Source organism: Antedon mediterranea, chromosome 10, assembly GCF_964355755.1.
Source record: "Antedon mediterranea chromosome 10, ecAntMedi1.1, whole genome shotgun sequence".
Lineage (NCBI taxonomy): Eukaryota > Metazoa > Echinodermata > Crinoidea > Comatulida > Antedonidae > Antedon > Antedon mediterranea.
This window is the reverse complement of record NC_092679.1, coordinates 21,681,034-21,702,992: the sequence shown is the minus strand read 5'-3', so window position 1 is coordinate 21,702,992 and position 21,959 is coordinate 21,681,034. Positions and strand designations below refer to the sequence as shown.

The 21,959-nt window shown below is 34.9% G+C and overlaps 1 protein-coding gene across 1 annotated transcript; it reads right to left on the bottom strand.

The window, feature by feature from the left end:
• Position 1: 1 nt before the first annotated feature.
• LOC140060310 (citron rho-interacting kinase-like) lies at positions 2 to 21,459 on the bottom strand. Its single transcript, XM_072106460.1, has 33 exons — positions 21,430 to 21,459; positions 20,521 to 20,732; positions 19,920 to 20,095; positions 19,209 to 19,453; positions 18,460 to 18,553; positions 17,842 to 18,045; positions 16,942 to 17,095; positions 16,473 to 16,650; positions 15,763 to 16,015; positions 15,188 to 15,315; positions 14,650 to 14,812; positions 14,259 to 14,312; positions 13,489 to 14,013; positions 13,184 to 13,287; positions 12,884 to 13,037; positions 10,789 to 10,986; positions 10,180 to 10,422; positions 9,855 to 10,048; positions 9,432 to 9,567; positions 8,868 to 8,972; positions 8,368 to 8,508; positions 7,764 to 8,022; positions 7,104 to 7,379; positions 6,334 to 6,511; positions 5,932 to 6,014; positions 5,129 to 5,475; positions 4,618 to 4,759; positions 3,941 to 4,170; positions 3,313 to 3,421; positions 2,743 to 2,877; positions 2,205 to 2,367; positions 1,102 to 1,317; positions 2 to 807 (listed from the first exon to the last, which is right to left on the bottom strand). Exons 2-33 carry the CDS (start codon positions 20,711 to 20,713, stop codon positions 648 to 650), a joined length of 5,940 nt encoding a protein of 1,979 aa, XP_071962561.1. The 5' UTR covers positions 20,714 to 20,732; positions 21,430 to 21,459; the 3' UTR covers positions 2 to 647.
• Between the last annotated feature and the right edge of the window lie 500 nt (positions 21,460 to 21,959).

Below are 21,959 nucleotides of genomic sequence, written 5' to 3'. Positions count from 1 at the left end.
ATGGTTTTTGTATAATTTTTATTACAGTATAATTTTTGTACAGTTGATTAGTAATATTCTATAGCACACACATACCTAGCTAGAATATTTATTTTAAATTTATTTTGGGAAGATGTTTGATCAAAAATAACTACAATCTACAGCCACCGAAATTAATTTCTGTTGAAATTGTTCCTTATCAATCAATTCATTTTGAAGTAGAAATAATTATTAAAAAAACTGTACAAGGTAAAAAAAAAGGTCAAATTCAGTTAGAAGCTTTTGTATCGTTTATGAATTGAAAAATAATACAATTTCAGACATTCTTTTGATACACTATCAAACTAGTTTGACAAAAAAGTGTGATGTACCCACATATGGTAGTGATATGAAATCATCATGTCCATATATGGGTACATCACATTTTTTTGTCACATAAAGTTGATAGTGTAGACAGAACTTATGTGTAGACTGGGATTTAATTATAATTCAATTACCACCAGGCAATTTAAATACAGCCCTGTCTGAAAACTAATCTACAACCTCCACCATACTCGGTGTTTTCTGTGAAACAACATCCCCACCACCCCCCACCCCAAAAAATTAAAAAACCAATGGCTTCACTAGCTCTGAAATATAGTAATCTGCTGAAATAATTAAATTTTTGATTAGAAATCATCACTACTGTCGGATGCAAGAGATATCGTAGGAGAGAACCTAGGTGATCGGCGTAGGCCTAGCAAGCTGGCTAAACTTGATGATGATGTTCTCTTATGCTTTACAGGAGGTTGGCTGTTGGTGTCATCTGATAGAGGCCTTTTAAATGATCTGCAGAGAAATATAGCATAGGTAATAACATTTAATAGTAATAAATAATGTTACGGTATCATCGTCACTTGATATTTAAAAAAACAAGTTTGTCTAAAATATGCCATTTTAATGCCCCCATAATAGTTGACCAAAAATTGGATTGGAAAAATATATAATAATTTACCTGAAAAACTGTAATTTAAAGCAAAAAATAGTAAAATTGACTGACTTTTTGGTTGAGTTTCACCGTTTATTTTGTCATTTTATAAGTGAAAACATTTTGTTTTCTGAGATTGCGACCACTGTTCATACCTTATGGAAATCAAAGACTTCCTCTTTGTTCTCGACACAGGTGTGACAATCTCGTTGTCCTGCTCACGCCATTCTCTCGCTTTCTGTAAGTTGCCTTTTAAGCACACAAGTTCTATCTTCTTGTCCCTTGTTGTTGCCAAATAGATGGCACCTTTGGACAAGGCAGGTCCAACATAGCGAGGTGTGGGAAGCGATAAAAATGTCTGATCGCCAGGACTGAAAATCAGAGTAAAATCTTTATTATTTAAATTCAAATTAACATTTATCCACTTACTTTTAAGATTTAAACAATAACGGAATAAATAAAAAAATAAGATACAAATAACAATAAATCTGGGGGAAAAGGAAGAAGGCAGGATCCCAGAAAGATACAGGATCTTGAGTCGGGTCTGCCTGGGACACAAAACGAAAAGGGACAAACACAAGCGGGACACGAGACAGGACAAATCAACAGAAAACAACCAGGACATTATAATTGGCATAAAAGTATAGTAAATAGTCTAAGGGCTAAAACCATTATATTTAAAATATTCAATTAAAAATTCATAAAAAAAATTCATAAAAATACATGCACGTGCATTACATTTCTGTGTACAGTAGAACCTTTGGGACTCTCCTCTATAAAAGGAACAATTTTCCTGTGAAACTAACCCTTTATTGAAAGTTAGAGAAAACAAATTTTAATCAATCTAATTGAATGAATGACAATCTATCATATACAAGATCATTACATCCAACTATTTACACTAATATAAATCCAAAGGCAAAATACTGAAAAAATGACAATGCTGTGGGTATCAGTGGCTGGATCTCAATGGAGATACAAAATAAAAGCGAAAAGCTAAATCAAAACGAGAAGTAACACTAATATAGTTATATCGTATACTCTATATTATAACAAAACATTTCAATCTTCTATTAAACAAAGCCGAAGTATAGTCGTTATTTTAGGACCATTCTATAGTCACCACAAGGTAGGCTTGCTTCATCAGTGCTTCTATGAATGGATGACAGTTGGACCAAACCCCGTACTGGGAATTACTTCATGACACGTCTATTAAGGGGACATTTAGTCCTGAAGGTGTCCCCCCCCAATTTCTTACCTTATTGGGCTATTTTCAGGTTTAATTTCCACCACCTCTACAGAATTGAAATGCGCGACAAACAAGTATGGCTCGTTATAAGTGAACGACAGTGGCAGGCGAGACCATTTCATATCATCAGGTCGTGACCTACGACCTTTGTCATTTACGTAGATACCAAACTCTGTAGAAAAGAATGTTTTTTATGTAAAGTAGTAGTACAATGGATAAATACATGTAATAAATAGATATATATATATAATCAAACTTAAAGCTCTATCTACACTATCAAATTAGTTTGACAAAAAAATGGCAATGGGCTCAAATATGGTAGTGATATGACATCATCATGTCCATATAACATTTTTTTGTCACATGAAGTTTGATAGCGTAGACAGAGCTTAAGACCAACAACGTTTCCAGTGAATAGAGGTCGTTTGTTGTGTTAAAACATATATTGCTCTCTGTCACAGCAAAATGTCCCCTTAATAGGATTTGTCCCGTGAATAGGGGTTCTTAACAAGAGGTTCTACTGTTTGAAATCAATTCAGATACCTACCATTGAAACACAGAATAAACTCCTCTTCTGTACTGTTTTCTGATGTAACATTCACCACGGCAATGGGGAAGCTGCAGTTATGACTGGCCCCATAAATAGCAAAGGCCAGAGACGTGTCAGTAGAATCCAAAAATTCTGAAGATAAAATAAATAATTAAATATAATATTAAACCAGTTTACTGCAGTAAACAATGGCCAACCCTGCTTTATCTGTGAGATTCTGTTTCTACATACTGCAGTAATTAATGCTCAACTTTGGTTTATATTACTGCAGTAATGATAGTAGTAAATGTATGAGACAGAAAACATTTTGTATGTACTGCACTAACAATGGTCAACCTCAATTTAGATTACTGCAGTAAATGATAGTATTATCGTTGAAGTTACTTATTTCTCCTTAGTCAGATTAGGACTATTTCTACATACTGCAGACAACAACAGTCAACTTAACTTTTGATTACTGCAGTAATGATAGTAGTACAATTTGTGAGATTAAAAGATTGCTTCTACCTACTGCAGTAATCAACGTTCAACCTTGGTTTATATTACTGCAGTAATGACAATACATACCATCTACTGTGTACTCCTTCAATTCAATCTGATAAAATCGATCAGTTCCAACAAGGATATTGTGCTTTGTGAACATTATACAGCTACATGGTTCCGCAGTCTTTATCTCCTGCAAAAACAATCAATCAAGAAACAGGTTGAATAAAAAGGTTTTATAGTACTTTATAAATTCTCTTTGTATTGGTCACTCATTCGAGAAATATTCGGTAGCGCTACAAAACTGGTATCAGAAAACTGAAATCAGGATTTTAAAATGGACATGAGACTCCGTGGGTAAAGCTCTGTCTACATTAAACTATTTTTTAAAAATCAAATTTTCGTTTTTAGTGAAGGTGAAGATAAACGTTGAAAATTTGATTTCAAAAATATTTTGGGAAGGAGATGAATTTTTTCAATAGTACCAAACTAGTTCAACAAAAAAAGTGTGATGTGTGCCCAAATATGGTAGTGATATGGCATCATCACGTACATATATGGGCACATCAATTTTTTTTGTCACATTAAATTTGAAAACCATTAAACAATGGTGTTACACGATCACAATTTTTGGCACACTTCAACAAATAGAGCTGTCCAAAAACTGTTTCTTTGACCGACCGTAAAGAAATGTTTAAACAATTTCACTGACCTTTCGAATACAAAACTTTCCGGTCCCCTTGTTGTATTTCAACACAATGATCTTCTGTGGGGTGGCGGCACAAATATACGTACCGCTAGCTAATACGCCAACCGCGAAAATATGGCATGATGAAATACCGGCAATCTGCTTTAATAAAACCGTCGTCTCGGAGACGTTAGCTTCCTCGGCTGCTGTCAACAAGCTCGTCAGATCAGCAGCACACAAATTCCTTTCTTTGCCTGAAAATATTTTTATGGATTTATGCATGAGTTACAATTTCAGGATATTTATTACACGAAGGACAAAATCTACACGAAAAATAATAAATAATTCTACAGGATACATGTGAATATAGTAAAAACATACTAATATATAGCTGGTTGACGGATGTACCCGCTTTTCAATTAAAGTAATGGAAAGGAATGCTTTCTAATGATAATGTTTTCTTAAGCTCTGTTTACACTATCAAACTTTATGTGACAACAAAATGTGATGTGCCCATATATGGACATGATGATGTCATATCACTACCATATTTAAGCATATCACTACCACATTTGGGCACATCACTACTATTTGTCAAACTAGGTTGATAGTGTAGACAGAGCTTTAAAGGTTGGTATTTTTTTTTTCTGAATTTACTGCCACCCACTGTAAGTTTTTCTAGATACATCATTGGTACATACCGCAAGTAAACAATGCAATTCCCATCTCTTCGATTTTCTCCATTTGGTAGATGCTGTTAGTTCCCAATATCTCTGATATGGAGTCTGCATGGTTTGAAAGGGACAAACTAAATAGTCCGTCTTCAGACCCTAGGAGCAGGAACTAAACAAGAAACAAAATTACAATATCATGTATATTTTGTTCATCAATTTTGTATTTCATAGGCATCCAACTGTAAGCAACTCACCAATTACAGGATGGATAAACTATTTTATAATTTATCGTGTTTATAAACTAAGTATTCATTTGAGGCTTAGGGAATGGAATTGAAAGAGTTGTGAGTGACAACACTGGCACTAAGTCAGGATTGAACCCTGAACCCTGGACCAGGATTGGAAGACAAGCACATTAACCACCAAGCTACAGCTCTACTTCACTATATTGATATAAGATATAACAGATTGGTTATGAGCTTTCAACAAACAATGAATAAACGATATGTAGATATAGCAAGCAATAAATTCAACATACCTTATTTTGGAGTAACATCGTACTGTTAAAATCCACCGTATTCTCTCCTTCCAGACTTAGCAACGTGTTCCCGATAAGCTTAGCATACTCCCTCTCTTGTCGACTATTCTTTACCTGATCCGTAATCTTTTCCAGCACGGCCATCCATTTCTGTTTATCGTCAAAACACGTGGTCATCAAGTAGATGCTCTTGCCTGGCCAGCATGACGTGTGAGGGCGCCAGTCTATGCGCATGATGTAAGGCAAGTCCATGGTGGCGGAGTTGGGAAAGTCGGAAGCAGAAACGCCAGGGGATACAGAGACCTCTCCATCTGATGGACATAGATCATGTTCTTGCATGGGACATTCTGAAATCAAAAACATTTTATATATATATATATAAATAGGTCAATCAAACAAAATAAAACACTACAGGTGACAATTTAAATTAAGCTCTAAAATATACAGGCTGGGATTTTCTTGAAAATACTACAAAAATGTATAAATATTTTTATTTTATGATTTTTATTTATATGATTTTCACACTGAGAAAATTATTCTCTCATAGAGTCAGTTTTGGACAATGATCAGCTGCTGCACAGTGGGAGACAATCCACTACTCTTTTTCTTTCGTTATCCTGCACATGTGCAATGCTTGCATACAGGCACAACAGCTTTATGTCCTATCTGAATTGCAATGATAGTAAAAGTATCTTTAATAAGAATTCAATAAAATGGCACAGACAGGTCTCGAACCAATGCCATCCACATGCTAGTCTGATATACTACACCATTCTTCCATATCACTGATAAAGGCAATTTACCTGCAGAAGTGTCTTTGTTGTATATTCGGAGAGTAGTTCCCTCTAAGCAAACCCATCTTCTGTCCCATCCTTGTTTGCCAGGTCTAATTAAAAAAAATTATTGCAAGCTTCAACCATGTACTTTAATTGGCCAAGAACATAATTACACAAGCCACAAGTAATTTGACTAATCACAAGACACAGTTTAGATGATCCATCACTTGTGATTGGTCAAATTACTTAGGCACCTTTAAATCCTTGTTTTTAATGGGACAAAAGCTTTTCTGTTAAAATATACTATGAAATGGATAAGTACACAAAGTTAGTTATACACACTATGAAACGGAAAAGTAGACAAAGTTAGTTAAACACTATGAAACGGAAAAGTGGACAAATAATCTATTTCTTAATATCATTACATACCTTGGAATCTTCATCCAGGCCTGTAGATGCACTGTATCCTCCTGTTTCTCATTGTCTAGCATTGGTGCAACAGCCTTGGTATTCATTGCATTACCAAAGTGCTTTAGATATTGTGTGGGGAGTCCGCAAGTTGATGGAAGTAGGGCTGCACAGCGTGTATGGCAGACTTGCTGACATTCTATGAATAAATTCGAAATAAAAACAGTAAAGGTCAATTTACACAGACGAGCGGTAATGGTAAAAAAATTTATAGAATCTATGTTATTCCTTGCGACCATTTACACATAACCTGGAGCAGACGGGTGGACTCCGCTCAGGATAGATACAAATCATAGAATCTATGTTATTCCTTGCGACCATTTACACAAAACCTGGAGCAGACGGGTGGTCTCCGCACAGGATAGATACAAATTCTATGTGGGACAACACAAAGCTACTATACACAGTTTTCTGCGCACCATTACCACTCGTCTGTGTATATTTGGCTTCAAATCATCAATTACACTGAATGGATAAATTAAATCATGCTTTTAAGGTCTCATTTGATGCTTTAAGAGTGGAGTGGAAACAGTTTAGTAACACTGGCACTAGGTCAAGATTAGTGGAGTAACGCAGGCGGGGAAAAGGCCCAAAGTTAACACTTCTATGAGGCCCTCCAACGCTGGGTAGTTGCATTGGCTAGTGATTGCTCATACCTGCTATGCCACTGGTCAGGATTGAACCCTGACTTTGGGATTGGAAGGCACGCTACTGACAGCTCCGCTACTTACCCTCACACTTCGATGCCTGCCTGCCGAAGAACACTGTATCCAAACAAACTGCGCACTTGGTGGCTCTAGTGTTTAGGCCTATGATAAAGCGATGTGGTATGTTATGCTTCATTCGCTCCGTGGGCTGCTTGGAGTTCTGGCCTGGCTTCTGTTGATGCTGCTTTGTGGTTGCCTGCAAAGTAGTAGGGCTAGGCTGGCTGCTTGGTGACAAGACTATTGCTTTAGACAGTAGAGACTGTGTTTTAGGGGTTGTCGCAAATCCTTTACCTGCAGAAACTAAATCAATTTTAAATATTATGTATCACAATCATAAGTTGTATGCTAAGGAGATTGGCTAAAAAAAATCTAGAATCAGAGATGCAGAATCCCTACAGATATCGAAGGAAAGGCCGATTAAAGCTCTGTCTACACTATCAAACGTGTGATGTGCCCAAATTTTGTCAAACTATTTTGATAGTGTAGATAAAGCTTAGATTATGTTCATTATAAAACTACATTTTATGGAAGAATTTAATATTTAGTGAGTGTCGAATGTATTCTATGAACCTGTTTAGGTTTAGTTTTTTACTCGGGTAAAATTGGTTCACCAAACTGTGCTCATGAAACCAACATACCCGGGTAAATAACTAAGCTATCCTGAACACAGGCCATGTATCTCACCATTTTCTTTTGGCTTGTTTGCTTCACCTCCAGTCTTTTGCGAATCTGCTGAATGCACTCTTTTCCTGGCGGCGCTTGTCTTCTGCGACTCCAGCGCTTGCTGGAGCTCCTTGTACTGCTTAGCGTGGTCTTTCTGCTTACCAAAGAACTTCTTTTTCTTCTTGGTTGGATTCTGTACCTTAGTCTGAAGGAAGTCAATCAACTTGGTCTGCTGTGATAACGTCTCTTGCAGCTTAATCTTTTCATGGCCGTATTGATGCTGCATAAAAAAAAACATGATGAAATTGTTACCATAAAAAAGACTTGTCAATAACAATAAAACTTTGAGTGTAATACTAGTACATTCAACTCTTTCCAGGGGCCCATAGCTGATGGGGGAATATAAAGGCATTAAAATATTTTTAAAACGCTAAGAATGCCTGAGGCTTCCAGTGTTGGAGGGCCTCCGAGTTATGCCACTACTCTCCCAATACCGGACTCTCTTATAACCGAAACTCTCCCAAAATCAGACCTTTCTCAAAGACAGAAAGATCCCAAATCCTTTTTCTAAACCATTAAACCAATATGGGTTGATTTCTTAATCCACCCTAGATTCCCAGTTTACCTGGCAGCTCTCAAACTGATTCTCAATGTCCATCTTCTCATTCTGAATCTGCTCTCCAGAATCAATGGCTGTCTCAAGGCTTTGGGTCAGTTTAAAGTTTGTGTTTTTGATCGCAGTTAATTGTTTATTTATCTGTTCAATCTTATGGAAAACAAAACATTTACAAAATACTTTTACATTTTTATTTATAAATTTATAAGATTCTTACATGATTAAATTACATTCAAATACATTCAATTTCTGATTTCCTAATGAGACTAATTTAACTAGTATCTTTGCATCAGGAGCTAAACACAGACAGCTTTTTAGCATCTAAGGATCTATCTAATCTTAGCCATCACCTCAAGCAATGAACATCAGGCTAGTGATCTGGAGGTCATGGGTTCGAGTCCCATTTAATAATTACTGTTTGTTCTCAATGTACTGAAGTCGAGTGTAGAGTAAAATTACGTCAGAGTAGAGCGATTCACATGAAACAATTAGAAAATATTTGTTTTTACCTCATCTTGTAATTGTGTATTATTCTGCTGTTCCTCTAGGTATTGTCTCTCAGCTGAAATTAAGTTCACTTCCGTTAATGCACACTTTTTCTCCATATCATGTAGCTAAAATAAAATTATATACAAAAATGTTAAGGAAGTATACAATACTTGCCTCCACCTTTAGTGGATACTTGTTAGGGCAAGTAGAGGTAAGGTCGTTCCAAACTAGATTTTTGTAGGCAGTGAGCATGTCAGGGAGTTCTTATTCGGGCAAGTTAATAGATAACACCACCAGGCAAGTACAGTAAAACATCAGTCAGGCAAGTATAGGTAACATCAGTCAGGCAAATAAATATAACATCAGTTCAAACTACTGTATGTTTTATAGGCAATAGTAATAATGCATCTGGGGCTATCTGATTGGGCAAGTATAGTTTTTAAAGGTATAGTATAGTAAACTTAAAGATTGTGTATCCATCTCAGAGAGCACTCAGAGATAACGTCAGTCCAAAAAAGGTCTTTATAGAAATAAGCATGCACTGATTTCAGGGGAATTTATTCGGGCTAGTAAGGGCAACTCACATTTTTGGTTAAGTTTTCTTTGGTTTCTATATATCTTGCTATCTGTGCTTGATGTATTTCTTCCTCAGATTTACTTGTTACCATCATCTGTTCCAAATTCTCTTCTAATATCTTGAACTCCGCCTCACGAGCAGACCTTGCAAAAAAATCATAAACAATTAACAACAAAATAATAATTATATAACTAATATTATTATCAAAATACAGTAGAAGACACCTTCAGGACCCAATAAATTGTACCCTTAATAGGGGTGCCCCTATTAAGTGAACACTAACCAAAAACTGAAATTGTCCCTGCAAAAAAACAAATACCAAAATGAACAATCTGCACTCAAGAAAAATTTTTTATTTAGCAGCCAACGTTTCCTCAATGAAACCTGTCAAACCAGAGATTTGTACCCAGACCCTGTTAGCATTACTAACCTGCCACTTTTCTCTTCATCTAACTTTTGCTTGTTTTCTAACAGCTTTTGTCTCACATCTTGTAATTCCTCATCCATGTAAGCTTTCCCTGATTTGATTTTTTCTAAATTGTTTTCTAGCTTCTCGGTCAGTTTTTCAAGATCAATAACTTGTTCCTCTAGCATTGAGCATGAAGTCTTCAACATCGAGATTGTCTTTATATAAAAACCAAATAATAATAATAATAATAATGTTTGAGCAATCAGAGAGTTGGCACCTCTTGATGTCATTGGTAGCTAATAAAATTAAAATTTACCTAACATAAAACAACAAGATTCTTCCTTACCAGTTCCTGATTAGAACATTGCTGGCTCTTTTCAAATAGTTCATCTGTAACTTTTTCAAATTCTTGTGCCAGGGTAGTCTTTGCTTCCGTGATCTCAGAGATTTGCGACTTCAGCAGCTCATTCTCTGTCGTCAGCTCTGCACACTGCTCGGTCACGCTCTGGATGCTTTCTTCCATGTCAGTAATCACAGAGCAACTGTCACGCAGACGATTGAATTGATCCTCAATCTCATCCCGCTCATTCTGGGTATAAAATTTGCGATTTATTGAAATATTTTTTAATAATTCTATTTTGATCAAACAAACTTTTTGGTCACTTGAAAAACATGTCATGTCATATTGGTTTTGTGCAGGGTGCTGGTAACGATAATCTGTCAGTGTTCACTTAAACATTTGGTAACAAACATATATATGTCATAGAACTTCAAAAATTCACAAGGTAGTGCTGAGAAGATGAACCTAGACGATACCTCTGTTTTCATTTTTGTATTTTATTGTAGAAAGTAGTTTTTAATAACTTGTTCTGGTATACGTGATAGAACCTTAAATTTGGCAGCCAAATCTAACCTTGAATTTAAAAGAGTCAATATTCACCACATGTGATCTTACCTCAATGCTGCTGATCTTCTCTTGGGCCTCTTTGACGCTATCATCCAGCTGTTGGTGAAGCCTTTGAAGCCGATCCTTTAGACGTCCTTCGCTGTCTTGGAGATGTGTGATCGTACTGGTAGACTCAATACTGCTGTTGTGAGCATCACACAGTTGATCTTTAAGTGACTGTATCTCAGCCTGGTAGTCACATGTTTTCTAAAGTAAATATAAAATGTGGTAATATTTGCTTTCATTTTTTATTTGTTGCTCTTCATCAGATACAAAAATATAACTAGATTTAATTCGTCACTATGACGAATTATAGGTTATATGCATTGATTTAAATAAAGATAATTGATTGATTGATTTTCTCAGAATCTTTAATTATTTATAATATATGATAGGACCTTGCTAATGCGAACACCATAGCCGGTATCACAATCCGATCAAAGATCCATATGCGTATAATGTCATAAACCACATTTGTTGTTACATAATAATAAAGACATAAGTTAATTTTTATCTAGATTTCATTATAAATCGTGTATAATCTATACACTAAGAAATAAATTTGAACAAACAATACGGATAATAAAAAAAAAATCTTATTTCGTTTCCCAAGGTGAGACTCGATCTCGGTACCTTGAATGCCATAGACACGAGCACAGACCATCGAGCCATACACAACTGACTAAAAGCTGTAGAAAAATTCCTCCGTGTATTTACTATGCAGTAACCACTTTGGTGCAAATAGATTATTACATACCGAAATGAATTATAATTTTTTACTATGATGACATCTTTAAAATGTAAACAAATGATGCACTGTCAAACTATATACTTTTAACTTTAATATATGAACTTTTGAAGGAAGAAAGTTAATGTTAAGTTTGTTATTTTGGCCTAAGAAAATGTCATAATTTGTTTGATTGTCGAAATTATTTTTTTAAAAATTTAATATGCAATTAATGATGACTTAATCAACTTTTGTTCTCTTAATTTGATAATAAATCATACATATGATACATACACTTCAAGAAAATGAAATAAAAAATAGGTGTTCCCCTGCATTCTGACGATATATATTAATTTTAAAATTTAGCATATTTTCACCATTTTGTTAACTTATACGTGCGTAGCCAGTCACTTTTGACGTGCTCGTATAACGCAATTTCGAGTTGAAACCTGAATCAAATATGATGATATTATTAAAGAAAGATTTTAAAACAGAAATCGGGCAAAAAGAGTGCGCATTAACGTTTAACGCGCAGTGCGCGTGCAAAAATCTGCGCACTCATGGCAATTTTTTAAACGCTTAAAATTGCCTGAAACGTACTCTAATTTCATCGAAAATAAATTTTGACAATTTTAAACATTTTAAGCGCGCGTACGCAAGCGTTATATGCGCTACGCATGTAATTGTATTGCCATATGATGAAATATGACCTCAAATTTATGAGTACCAAATTTTGTTTTAAAATGATTCATGCTTGTGAAGATATGATTACAAACATGATTTCGTAAAATCGCGCGTAGACCGCGTAATTTTTGATTGCGCATCGTGAAAATATAACTACATCGATTCCTGGCCATAAGGAATATACTCTGAAAACTTGACTTAGCTAGATGAAACTGATGACAAGATAATTCACGGACAAAATAGTGCTAAGGAAAGAATAAATAAATAAATAAATAAATAAAGATTTTGACAGAATCAAGAGGTTATATGCATATCATGCATATTACCTAAATATATAAACATACAGGATGAGAGCAAGAGGATAACCCTATAAGCTCTAGAACTTGTTTCCAAAGGGGTCTTTATGATATATTAAAAAAAATATTTAAAAACATTTTTATAAATTGTTAAAATACATATCCTAAACTAAAGCTCTGTCTACACTATAAACTTTATGTGACAAAAAAATATGATGTGCTCTTATATGGACATGATGATGTCATATCACTACCCTATTTGGGTATATCACTACCATATTTGGGCACAACCACATTTTTTTTGTCAAACTAGTTTGATAGTGTAGACAGAGCTTAAGTCTCATTAGGGAGTGAAGAAGAAAAAGAGTCGTGAGTTACAAAGTCTGATGCTAGGTACCTTTTTAATCTTATCATGTAGCTCAGTGATCTGTCTGGCTTGATTCTTAAACTCTGCTTCTTTGTTTTTTAGTCTAGATTCTAGTGTCCCAACTTGTGTCTCAAAAAACAGTTTTTCTTGACGCAAATCTGACAACTTTTCACCTTCAATACGTCTAAAAATAATAATAAAAATATTAATGGAATAAGAAATGTAAAGAAGATGTAAGATAATGATTAATATAACAATCTACTAATATTAATAATATTAATTGATGATACAGTAAAAAGAAAAAAGTAAAACAATAATCAGTAGGCCTACCTGGTTTCTTTAATCTCATTGGAAAAACGTTCATTACGTGAAGCTAGGATCTCACTAATTTCGCCCTCAAGCATCTTAACTTTGTTCTTCTGCAGTTGAAGATCCTGAAGAAAACAATTACTTTTGTAACTAACAGGACATATTTTATCATTATTGTCTTTAAAGAACGGAATGTTCTAATGATCTATTTATATCAATGATATAAAAGAAAAATGACAGGATGAATTGAACCCAGAATATTAAGTTAATCGAATCTACCATAAGTTCACTACAATCTCAGAAGGTATCACTGAGATTTTAGTTACCTTCTCTTTCAGTTCCATGTCAGAAGCTAACTCTTCTGTCTTGTCTTGATGCATTCTAACCTGCTCTTGCAAAGAAGACTGCTCAATTTTGGCAGATTCAAACTTCAATTTAACATCTTTCACACGACCCTCTGCCACTGCTTCCTTCCGGCAGGATTCCTTCTCCAGCTTCTGAACCTTCTGCAACGACTCCTCATATTTGTCTTCAATCTCGAGCAGCTTTTTGGTCAGATTTTGAATGGCATCATGTTTCGATTCCACAGATTCCTTCAACATGACTTCTCTTTCTTGGACAACATGCAATCGGTTCTCCAGACTTTTCTGGATGTCTTTACGTTCCTGAAGACGCTGTTGCACCATATGACAACAGTCAGTCTTTGCAACCTTGGAATTCAGCTGTTTTTCCAATTGGTATTTTGACTTCCGCAGGTTCTGCAGAAGGGTCATTGTCTCTGTGTTGGCATCGTTCGATTTGTTTAATTTTTCTTTTATGTCTGCTATTTGTTTCTTGCTTTCTTCAGACATCTAATAAAAGACAATTACGAAGAAAATATATCTATCAAACTTCTAGCAAAAAAATTATCTTAATTTTGTTTCAAATCAATGATTTGGCTAAATCAGTTTTGAAAATAGCCTAAGCATTTTACTAATTTTGTTGTAAAATGTTAGATAAAGTTCATTCCATAAGATAAAAAGAAGTGGTTTGATAAATAAAGTCTAAATTTTTCACTTAAGCACAAGATATTTATTAGCATAACTCGCTTTTTTACCTTTTCTAATTTATGCTGTAATTCTTGAACATCTCCTCGTGAACATTCTTTACTCTGAAGTTATAAAATATAAATGTTTCTAATATTTTTCATAACATTGGGAAGGTTAGTTTTTAGATTCAGAGCTAATTTACAAATGATAACATTACATAATGTTATTAAAATTAGTTTTTGCCTATTGTTAACTTGGGAAATGAGTTGACTTTGGGCCAAGTTGATATGGCATCGAGTTGTCTTTGGAGTTGGCATAGGACTGAGTTGATGCAGGACAGTATTGGTGCAAAACTGAGTTGCTCAGTTGATACGGGACAGACTTGGGTGATTTTGCAGACGAACGAGTTGATGTGGGATTTGGTTGATGGGGACCTAGTTCTAACAACAATAAACATACCTTTGCTAATTTGGCTTGAAGTTCTAAAACAAGTGCTTTATTCTCATCTAGTTCTTTGGTACATGTTTTCATTTCAGTTTCAAGACTGATAGCCCGCTGCGACTCAACGTAACGATCTAACTCAAGCTGAGAGAACGCTTCTTTGTATTCATTTAACTCAGACCTGCAAAGAAAGTTGTGCTTTAAAACTCAAACAGAAAAGTTTGATTTTTATGTAGGCCTAGGTAATTTTAAAGGAGCATATCTCTTCTTTAATGAGGCTTTAAAAAAATAAAGTATGACAGACCCACAAGTAGATAAATAAAATAGTTTTTCCCCTTGCTTTTTTTTGTAATATCACAAAAGTTACATGAATAGGTGTAATTTTTACAGCGTCGTCATATTAAACTTTAGATCTTGGTACCAGTAGAAGTTGAATACATAATTATCATAACAAAATCAGAGTCTTTAAAAATTGAAATTTCTCCCACAACCAAATTGACGTGATGTAAAAAATTCTTTTTTTATCAAGAAAAACACAAGGTTTTAAATAATATACCCTGCAGTATCGTTTCTGATTTCCTCCGCCTTTTTGTTCATTTCACGAATCTGATCAAGAAGTTTTACAGCTTTCTCGTCTAGCAGCTCATGTTCTTTTCGCTCACTTTTAAGAATCCGCTTCAAATTCTTTAATAAGAAATTGGCAAAATTTTCAAATTCACTGCATAAAGTAAAGTTATATTTTCATATAATAAGTATATTCTTGGCTCTCATTAAATTTGGCACATACTCTAAACATAAACTGAGTTCTCACTAGAACACAACAAAGCATAATACAAGTATTTTGACAAATCACAAGTGACATCTCAGATGAGTTTGGAAGAGTCGTTGCTTTTGATAGGTCAAATACTTGCATTGTAATTCGGTTGATCTATTAAAAAAATTCAGCCTCGTCATAATTCTACGGCACTGTATCATTTACAGTATTAAACTCTCTCAGGATAAGTATGTTTTAACATTAATGCAAACCCCTATTTAGAGAATGGAAACCTCTTTTATGAGGTCACTTTGTTGAGTCCCAAAGGTGTCCCCTTAATGGGAGTTCTACTATATCAAACTTTTGAACCAACTTACAGCAATTTCAGAGAGCGCTATAACCTTTTCTTTCTCCAATAAATCTTTCTCCTTCTGTAATCTCTTCACAGAGTCCGTCTTATCGTTGATCGTTGTATTGAGGTCATTAAATTGACGACTCATCGGAGCATGTTTAAGCTCCAGCTGATGGCACTTCTCTTTCAGTTCATTTAGCTCTCTGGTTTTGGCAGCAAGCTGTCTTTCGGATGATGCCTTGCTTGCTGGTGATGCAATTTCTGTTGCTAGATGCGGTCTAAGTCAAAATAAGAACATAACTGTAATTTATACGATGTCTTTGGTAATTGCTATACACACAATAGAACCTCTAATAAGGGGATACTTTTGGGACAACAAAATGTCCCCCTATTAGAGGTGTCACCTGGGGGTTGGTCTAGTGTTAAAACATATATTCATTCACAAGAAGGTGTCCCAAAGTAGGGTATTTTATTCTAGAGAGATGCATTAATGTAAATACAAATTTGAAATACTCCTATTCAGGGGACTCCCCTATTAAGGGGACACCTTAATGACCCAAGGGTACAGTAGAACCTCTAATAAGGGGACACCTTTGGGACACAACAAACTGTCCTCTTAATAAGGGTTCTACTATAAATGCAAATATAATGAAACATGATAAAATAATTGTATTGACGCCAATGATAATGAATTATTAAAAAATAACCGATCGGATTAATAAAATAAATAAATACCTTGATATTGTTGGAATTTGTTTATTAAATGTGAAGCCGACAAATGGAAGGTCTTTCCCTGTAAATTCTTTCTTCTTCATGAAGCTGTCAACGTTAATACTAGGTGCAGCCGGATCAAATTCATCAAAATTCGAAGTGTCGTCTACACTGTTCACGGTGGGAACGAATGGAGGAACAGCTGAGATTTGAAACAAAATTGAAGTTATAAGGTAAAACAGACATATTACTTTCAAAGTGTGACGTGCCCAAATATGGAAGTGATATGCTTAAATATGGTAGTGATATGACATCATCATGTCCATATATGGGCACATCACATTTTTCGTCACATAAAGTTTGATAGTGTAGTTAGAGCTTAACTTAATTTGTATTTATTTATATATTGTGTGTGGAAAATAAATAAACAAAACCACATTAACCTTAACATCATTACATTTGCATCATTGCAAATCTAAGTAATTTTCCTTACTTTTTCTGAGGGCAGCCCAGTCAACTCCACTAAAGAAAGAGTGGCAGCCCAGGCCTTCATAACCAAGCCGCTTCTCTTTAGCACAACACAAGCCTTTTATCAAATCAATGGCCTTCTTGCTTATTATTGATTGGATTGAAAACCGAAGGGTTTTCTAAATAAATGCAAAAAATAAAGTAAATAATTATTAATATGGAACTGATAAACAATAGACTCATTACAGCCATGCAATTTTTTTGTAAATAATGTGAATAAAGAAAGTGAAAGCATGTGATTTTTTAATTTAGTATACACAGAGGACGTGTCATTTTCTAACTTCCAATTTTATGGTTAAAAAAAATAATTTACAATTGATACAAAAATGTTGACAGTGTATTATTTACTGCAGCTCTAAAGGATATTCGTATTATCAGAGCTTTTGAAAACAAAATTAAATGACAATTATTATTTTACTCCTCATAATGATCTTTGTATACTGTATAATGTAAAGTATCATTTCAATCAATTCTGCGGACAGGGCTTTTGATTAAAAAGTTGACACAGAAAATGTAAATTATTCTTGCTTTGTTTGTGTTAATTATCATTCCAATCAATTCTGCAGTTATAGAGCCGAAAAAAAGTATTTAGAATTGATGGAGAAATTGTAAATTATTACTCATCAAAAGGATCTTTGTATGAATGTGTAAAGTGTCGTTTTAATTAATTCTGTGGTTTAGAGTCTTTTGTAAAAGCTTTTCAGAATTGAGTTGCAGCGATGTTTTCTACTTAAGCTGTCCCTGCACGGCATATGTCATCTATTATTCAAGTTTTGTATTCTTGTATTGACTTTAGGCTGGTCAAATAAATAAAATGATTTGTGAAAATTAAAAAATGAATTGTGTTCTATAAGATTGTACTTACCGAGTGGTTCATTATATTGCTGTAAGTTTCCATTATGGTCTCACCAGCAAATGGCGTCTTTCCGTACATCATCTCGTACGCCACAATACCCACAGACCACCAGTCACACTCAACGCCATAGTCACCACCGGATGACTTGTTCATGGATGCGAGAACCTCTGGCGAGATGTAGTCTGGTGTTCCTACCGGCATCTTAGAATTCACCTGAAACAAACCAAAGAATTATTGTCAATTCTGACCTTAAAAAATAAGTTGTAGGTAAAGACATGCGCACTGGAAGAACAATTTTTTGCAATTATTTCTTTTTAAGTTAACACTTACTATATGTAGATCTTTAAGAAAAAATTGATATATGGCCTGATGTGTAGACTCAATTCAAGTAAAAATGTTTTAATCTCAACAATTATAGACAACGTCTTATATAAGTCAAAGATGCAATGCCATCTCGAGGTGAGTGGTAGTAATTAGTTAGTCTTTATTTTAATTAATTAATTTATATGAAATTTTACTTTCTATGGACCAGAGAATCCGAAGTAAAAGATTGAACGAACAAATTATCTCTTGGATATCTACACCAACGAGAGCAAAATCTCTATAGTTCATCAATAGTTTGTTTACCATTTTATTTTGTGACAACTTGGCTGCAGATCCAAAGTCAGCTAACTTAATGTGACCAGTTCTATCAATCAGGATGTTGTCTGGTTTAATGTCTCTGAAAAAAAATCAAATAAGCATGCAATAATAGATAATAAAACACATTAAGACCTTAAAATTGAGCCATCATGGAGTCGGACCATTAAATACAGCTGCCCAATTAGCTAATCAGTTATGGCTGTTTTAAATCATGCTTACTAAACTAAACAGCATGTTTGAGGGTATAAAAGCAAGAAATTACCCTTATAAAATCTTTGCTAAAATTACCAAAATAATAACATTTTATTGCCAATTGCAGGCCTTGTCTTTTGAGGCTTTGTAGTGTGATCACACACCCAAAACACATGTAAAATTATCATGAGATGTGACATTTACAGCACATTAACTTTGGTAGACTTTGCGACACAAACACACCTACAGTACTGTCCAAAGAATTTGTTTAGTTGTGCCATTTGTAGCACGCCTCCAATTTTCAAAAGACAAATCTTGCAATATCAATATTTAATTAACCCTGTTATTTGTACTGTGCATTAAACCTCGTTTTATTTGACAAACAAATGTGATGTGCCTATATATGGACATGATGATGTAATAGCACTACCATATTTAGGCACTCTACATTTTTTTTTCTCAAATTAGTTTGATAGTTTAGACAGAACTTTACAATGTAATAGTCAAGTGGTTCCTTTGAAAAAACCCGTCAATGATGATACCTGTGAACGTAGCCAAGTACATGCAAACAATGCAAAGCTGCTACAAGTTCAGCTAAGTAAAACCTTGCCATGTTTTCTTCCAGTATATCATCGTAACGACTGAGCAGGGAAAGAAGATCTCCACCGGGAAGGAATTCCATAACCAGGTACAAGTTCTTGGCATCCTGGAACGCATACTGTAGTGACGTAATCCAGGTGTTGTCAGCTCGGGCCATGATGTCGCGCTCTTCCTCAAAAAACGCTACCTGGAAATTTTAAACGATTTATGTCTTTAGGAAATGTGGCCAAGGATTACCAATAGTTTATTGATCACTGTCCTATCAGGTGGTAATCCCTGTGATGCAGGGGCTAGTTTGTAAACTAGTTCACCTGGGTAATGCCACTCCTCTTTTGAATGATTCATTAAAGTGCACTTGGGTAAACTGTGTACACTGGACCTACAGTTTATAGTCCTTATCCAAGAAGACTTGTTTCACCACCAGAACTAGGAGCAAGTCGGGCTTGAACCCATGCCAATATTAATAATAAATGAAAACTTATATAGCGCCATGATTGCGCTTTGTTGGCTCTTTACTGTAGGTACAGTAAACGCCGACCCTGCCTTAATTGCACAGCATTGACTTGGTAAGATAAGAGTTTTTACAAAAGCGACCAGCTGTAGCTTATTCTTAGACGAAAAAAAAATTAGTACAGTATTATTTATTCACTTACATTTTCTTTTGCTAAAGTATCTGCCTTTCGCAGTACTTTCATAGCGTAGACATCCCCGTTGAACTTTTCTCGCACGACTTTTACTTCACCAAAATGTCCTCGTCCAATCACATCTTTCACCTCAAAATCAGAAATACTAAGACGTAGACGACGTAGTTCATTAATTGTTGATTTGTCTAAAGAGAAGAATCGAAATAACTGAATGGTGAAAAATTAGTTTAAACAAGGCAATCTAACAACAGGACACTAAGCTAACCTTGCGATATAAACTCATAACAGTCCTTTGATCTTATGTCTGACAAATACTAACAGTACTGTACTATGTACATATTCCCCGCGGCGTGCTGAGTTTTTAAGGGGTATGGAACTGATCGCGTCTTCAGATGCTGTAAAATTGACAATTTTACTGAGCTTGCAGAATCAGTTGCCCTGATCCTCAGCAACCAAACATTTACGTAGGGCAACTAAAAATTGGCCCGGTCCCATGGTGGTCAAACATGTAAAAATGTATTAAGATGGAAACCAAATTTCAAACCTTATGGCGAAGAAAAACTTGATTCTGTGAGGCCTCCATTTATAAAATAATTTAATAAATGCTTACGCTTGCTAACAAATGTTGATATATGTTTATTTTTCATCAGATTTTCCTGATGGCATTCTTCATAGAGTACAAGCAACGCATCCAGAAGGCCCTCTTTGGCCAGAATGGACTGTAGGCCATTGTCTTTGGTCTTGTTCTGAATAAGTTGGTTCAACTTGGTCAGTCTACTGACCACTGGCTCTGTAGTTGTCATGTTGTTTTGAATCTACTTACTGTAAAAAAACAGAAAATAATGTATTTGTGTGTACTATATGATCAAATTCAAGTACTAATACTAGTCTACAGAGCATTCGTAAATTGTAGTACTGTATTATTAATATTATTACAGAAATGATGGTAATAGAGATAATCAATGGGAATGCATATACTGTACAAATTATGCAAAATTATGCCATCCATGGCATGTGTAACCTCGGTAAAACATGATTATTGTCAAATAAACTCTGATTTTTGGGGTTTTTCTTAGGCTAGACCTACTGTATTGTGTGTGTGTGTATTTTTTATCAATTATATTTTCTACAGGCCCATCATACAGACATGTTTTATTAAGAATGATTTACTTTAAAACTGAAATTAATTATACAGTACTAATATTCTGTCATAGTAATAGTTTATATAGCGAGTATAGTACTAGAGTAGGCATAGATGCTAGTTTCCTTCTTAGCTAGGCCTGGCCCTACCGGCCGGGAAGTGGTGCCTAGCAGTGTTGGTCTAGCCTCCAGGCCTCTTATTTAGCCAGCTAGTAGCCTAGATAGTAGGCCTAGGACTAACACTGTAGGCTACAGCCTAGTCTAGTGTCTACTTCTAGCCTCACCTGTATGTCTAACTAATTAATTATGTGAACAATTAAGAGAAAACAAATATGAGAAACAATTTATGTAGTTGATAACTTATTTACAATCACCATACTTGTTAAAATATCATATTTTATGACTGAACTCGACCAGTTTGTCACCGTACAAATTCAAAATATTCCGCCAAGTTTATCATTATAAACAAGGTGATATTGAGGGCGCACTTACAGTTTTCTGAAGTTCAGCGGAGTCAGTCATGCATGAGAGAGAAATGCTCGGTTCTCTACACTCTTTTGTGCTCTAAAGGCTTTTTAAAAGATTACAATAGATGCATTAATCACGGCCCATAGAACAAGTATGAAGTTACCATTGGCTCTATTATGGAGTTGTACTGATTACAGTACACTTTTTATTCGGCTTCCGTGCTTAATGAATGATCAAGTTTTGTGTTGAATGGTGCATATAGTATTTGACTATGGGTGCTTAAATCATTTTTTAATTCAATTTAATCTGATGATGTTACAAATAAAGTTATGAAATAATTGTAACCATACGTCATCAAATATAAATGTATAGAAGGTGCATTTACAGTTGCGCAGAGCTGATCTATGCATGCAGGGCGAGCAAATTCCTCAGTTCTCAACC

Bases quoted from the DNA above. Each gene is read 5' to 3' on its own strand.
- LOC140060310 (XM_072106460.1), bottom strand. From the start codon at position 20,713: ATGACAACTACAGAGCCAGTGGTCAGTAGACTGACCAAGTTGAACCAA. The intron at 9,568-9,854 runs GTTAGTAATGCT...TTTTTTTGCAAG, and splicing joins GATGAAGAGAAAAGTGGCAG to GTCTGCTCGTGAGGCGGAGT. The intron at 3,422-3,940 runs GTCAGTGAAATT...TTGTTTTTGCAG, and splicing joins GAAAGTTTTGTATTCGAAAG to GAGATAAAGACTGCGGAACC.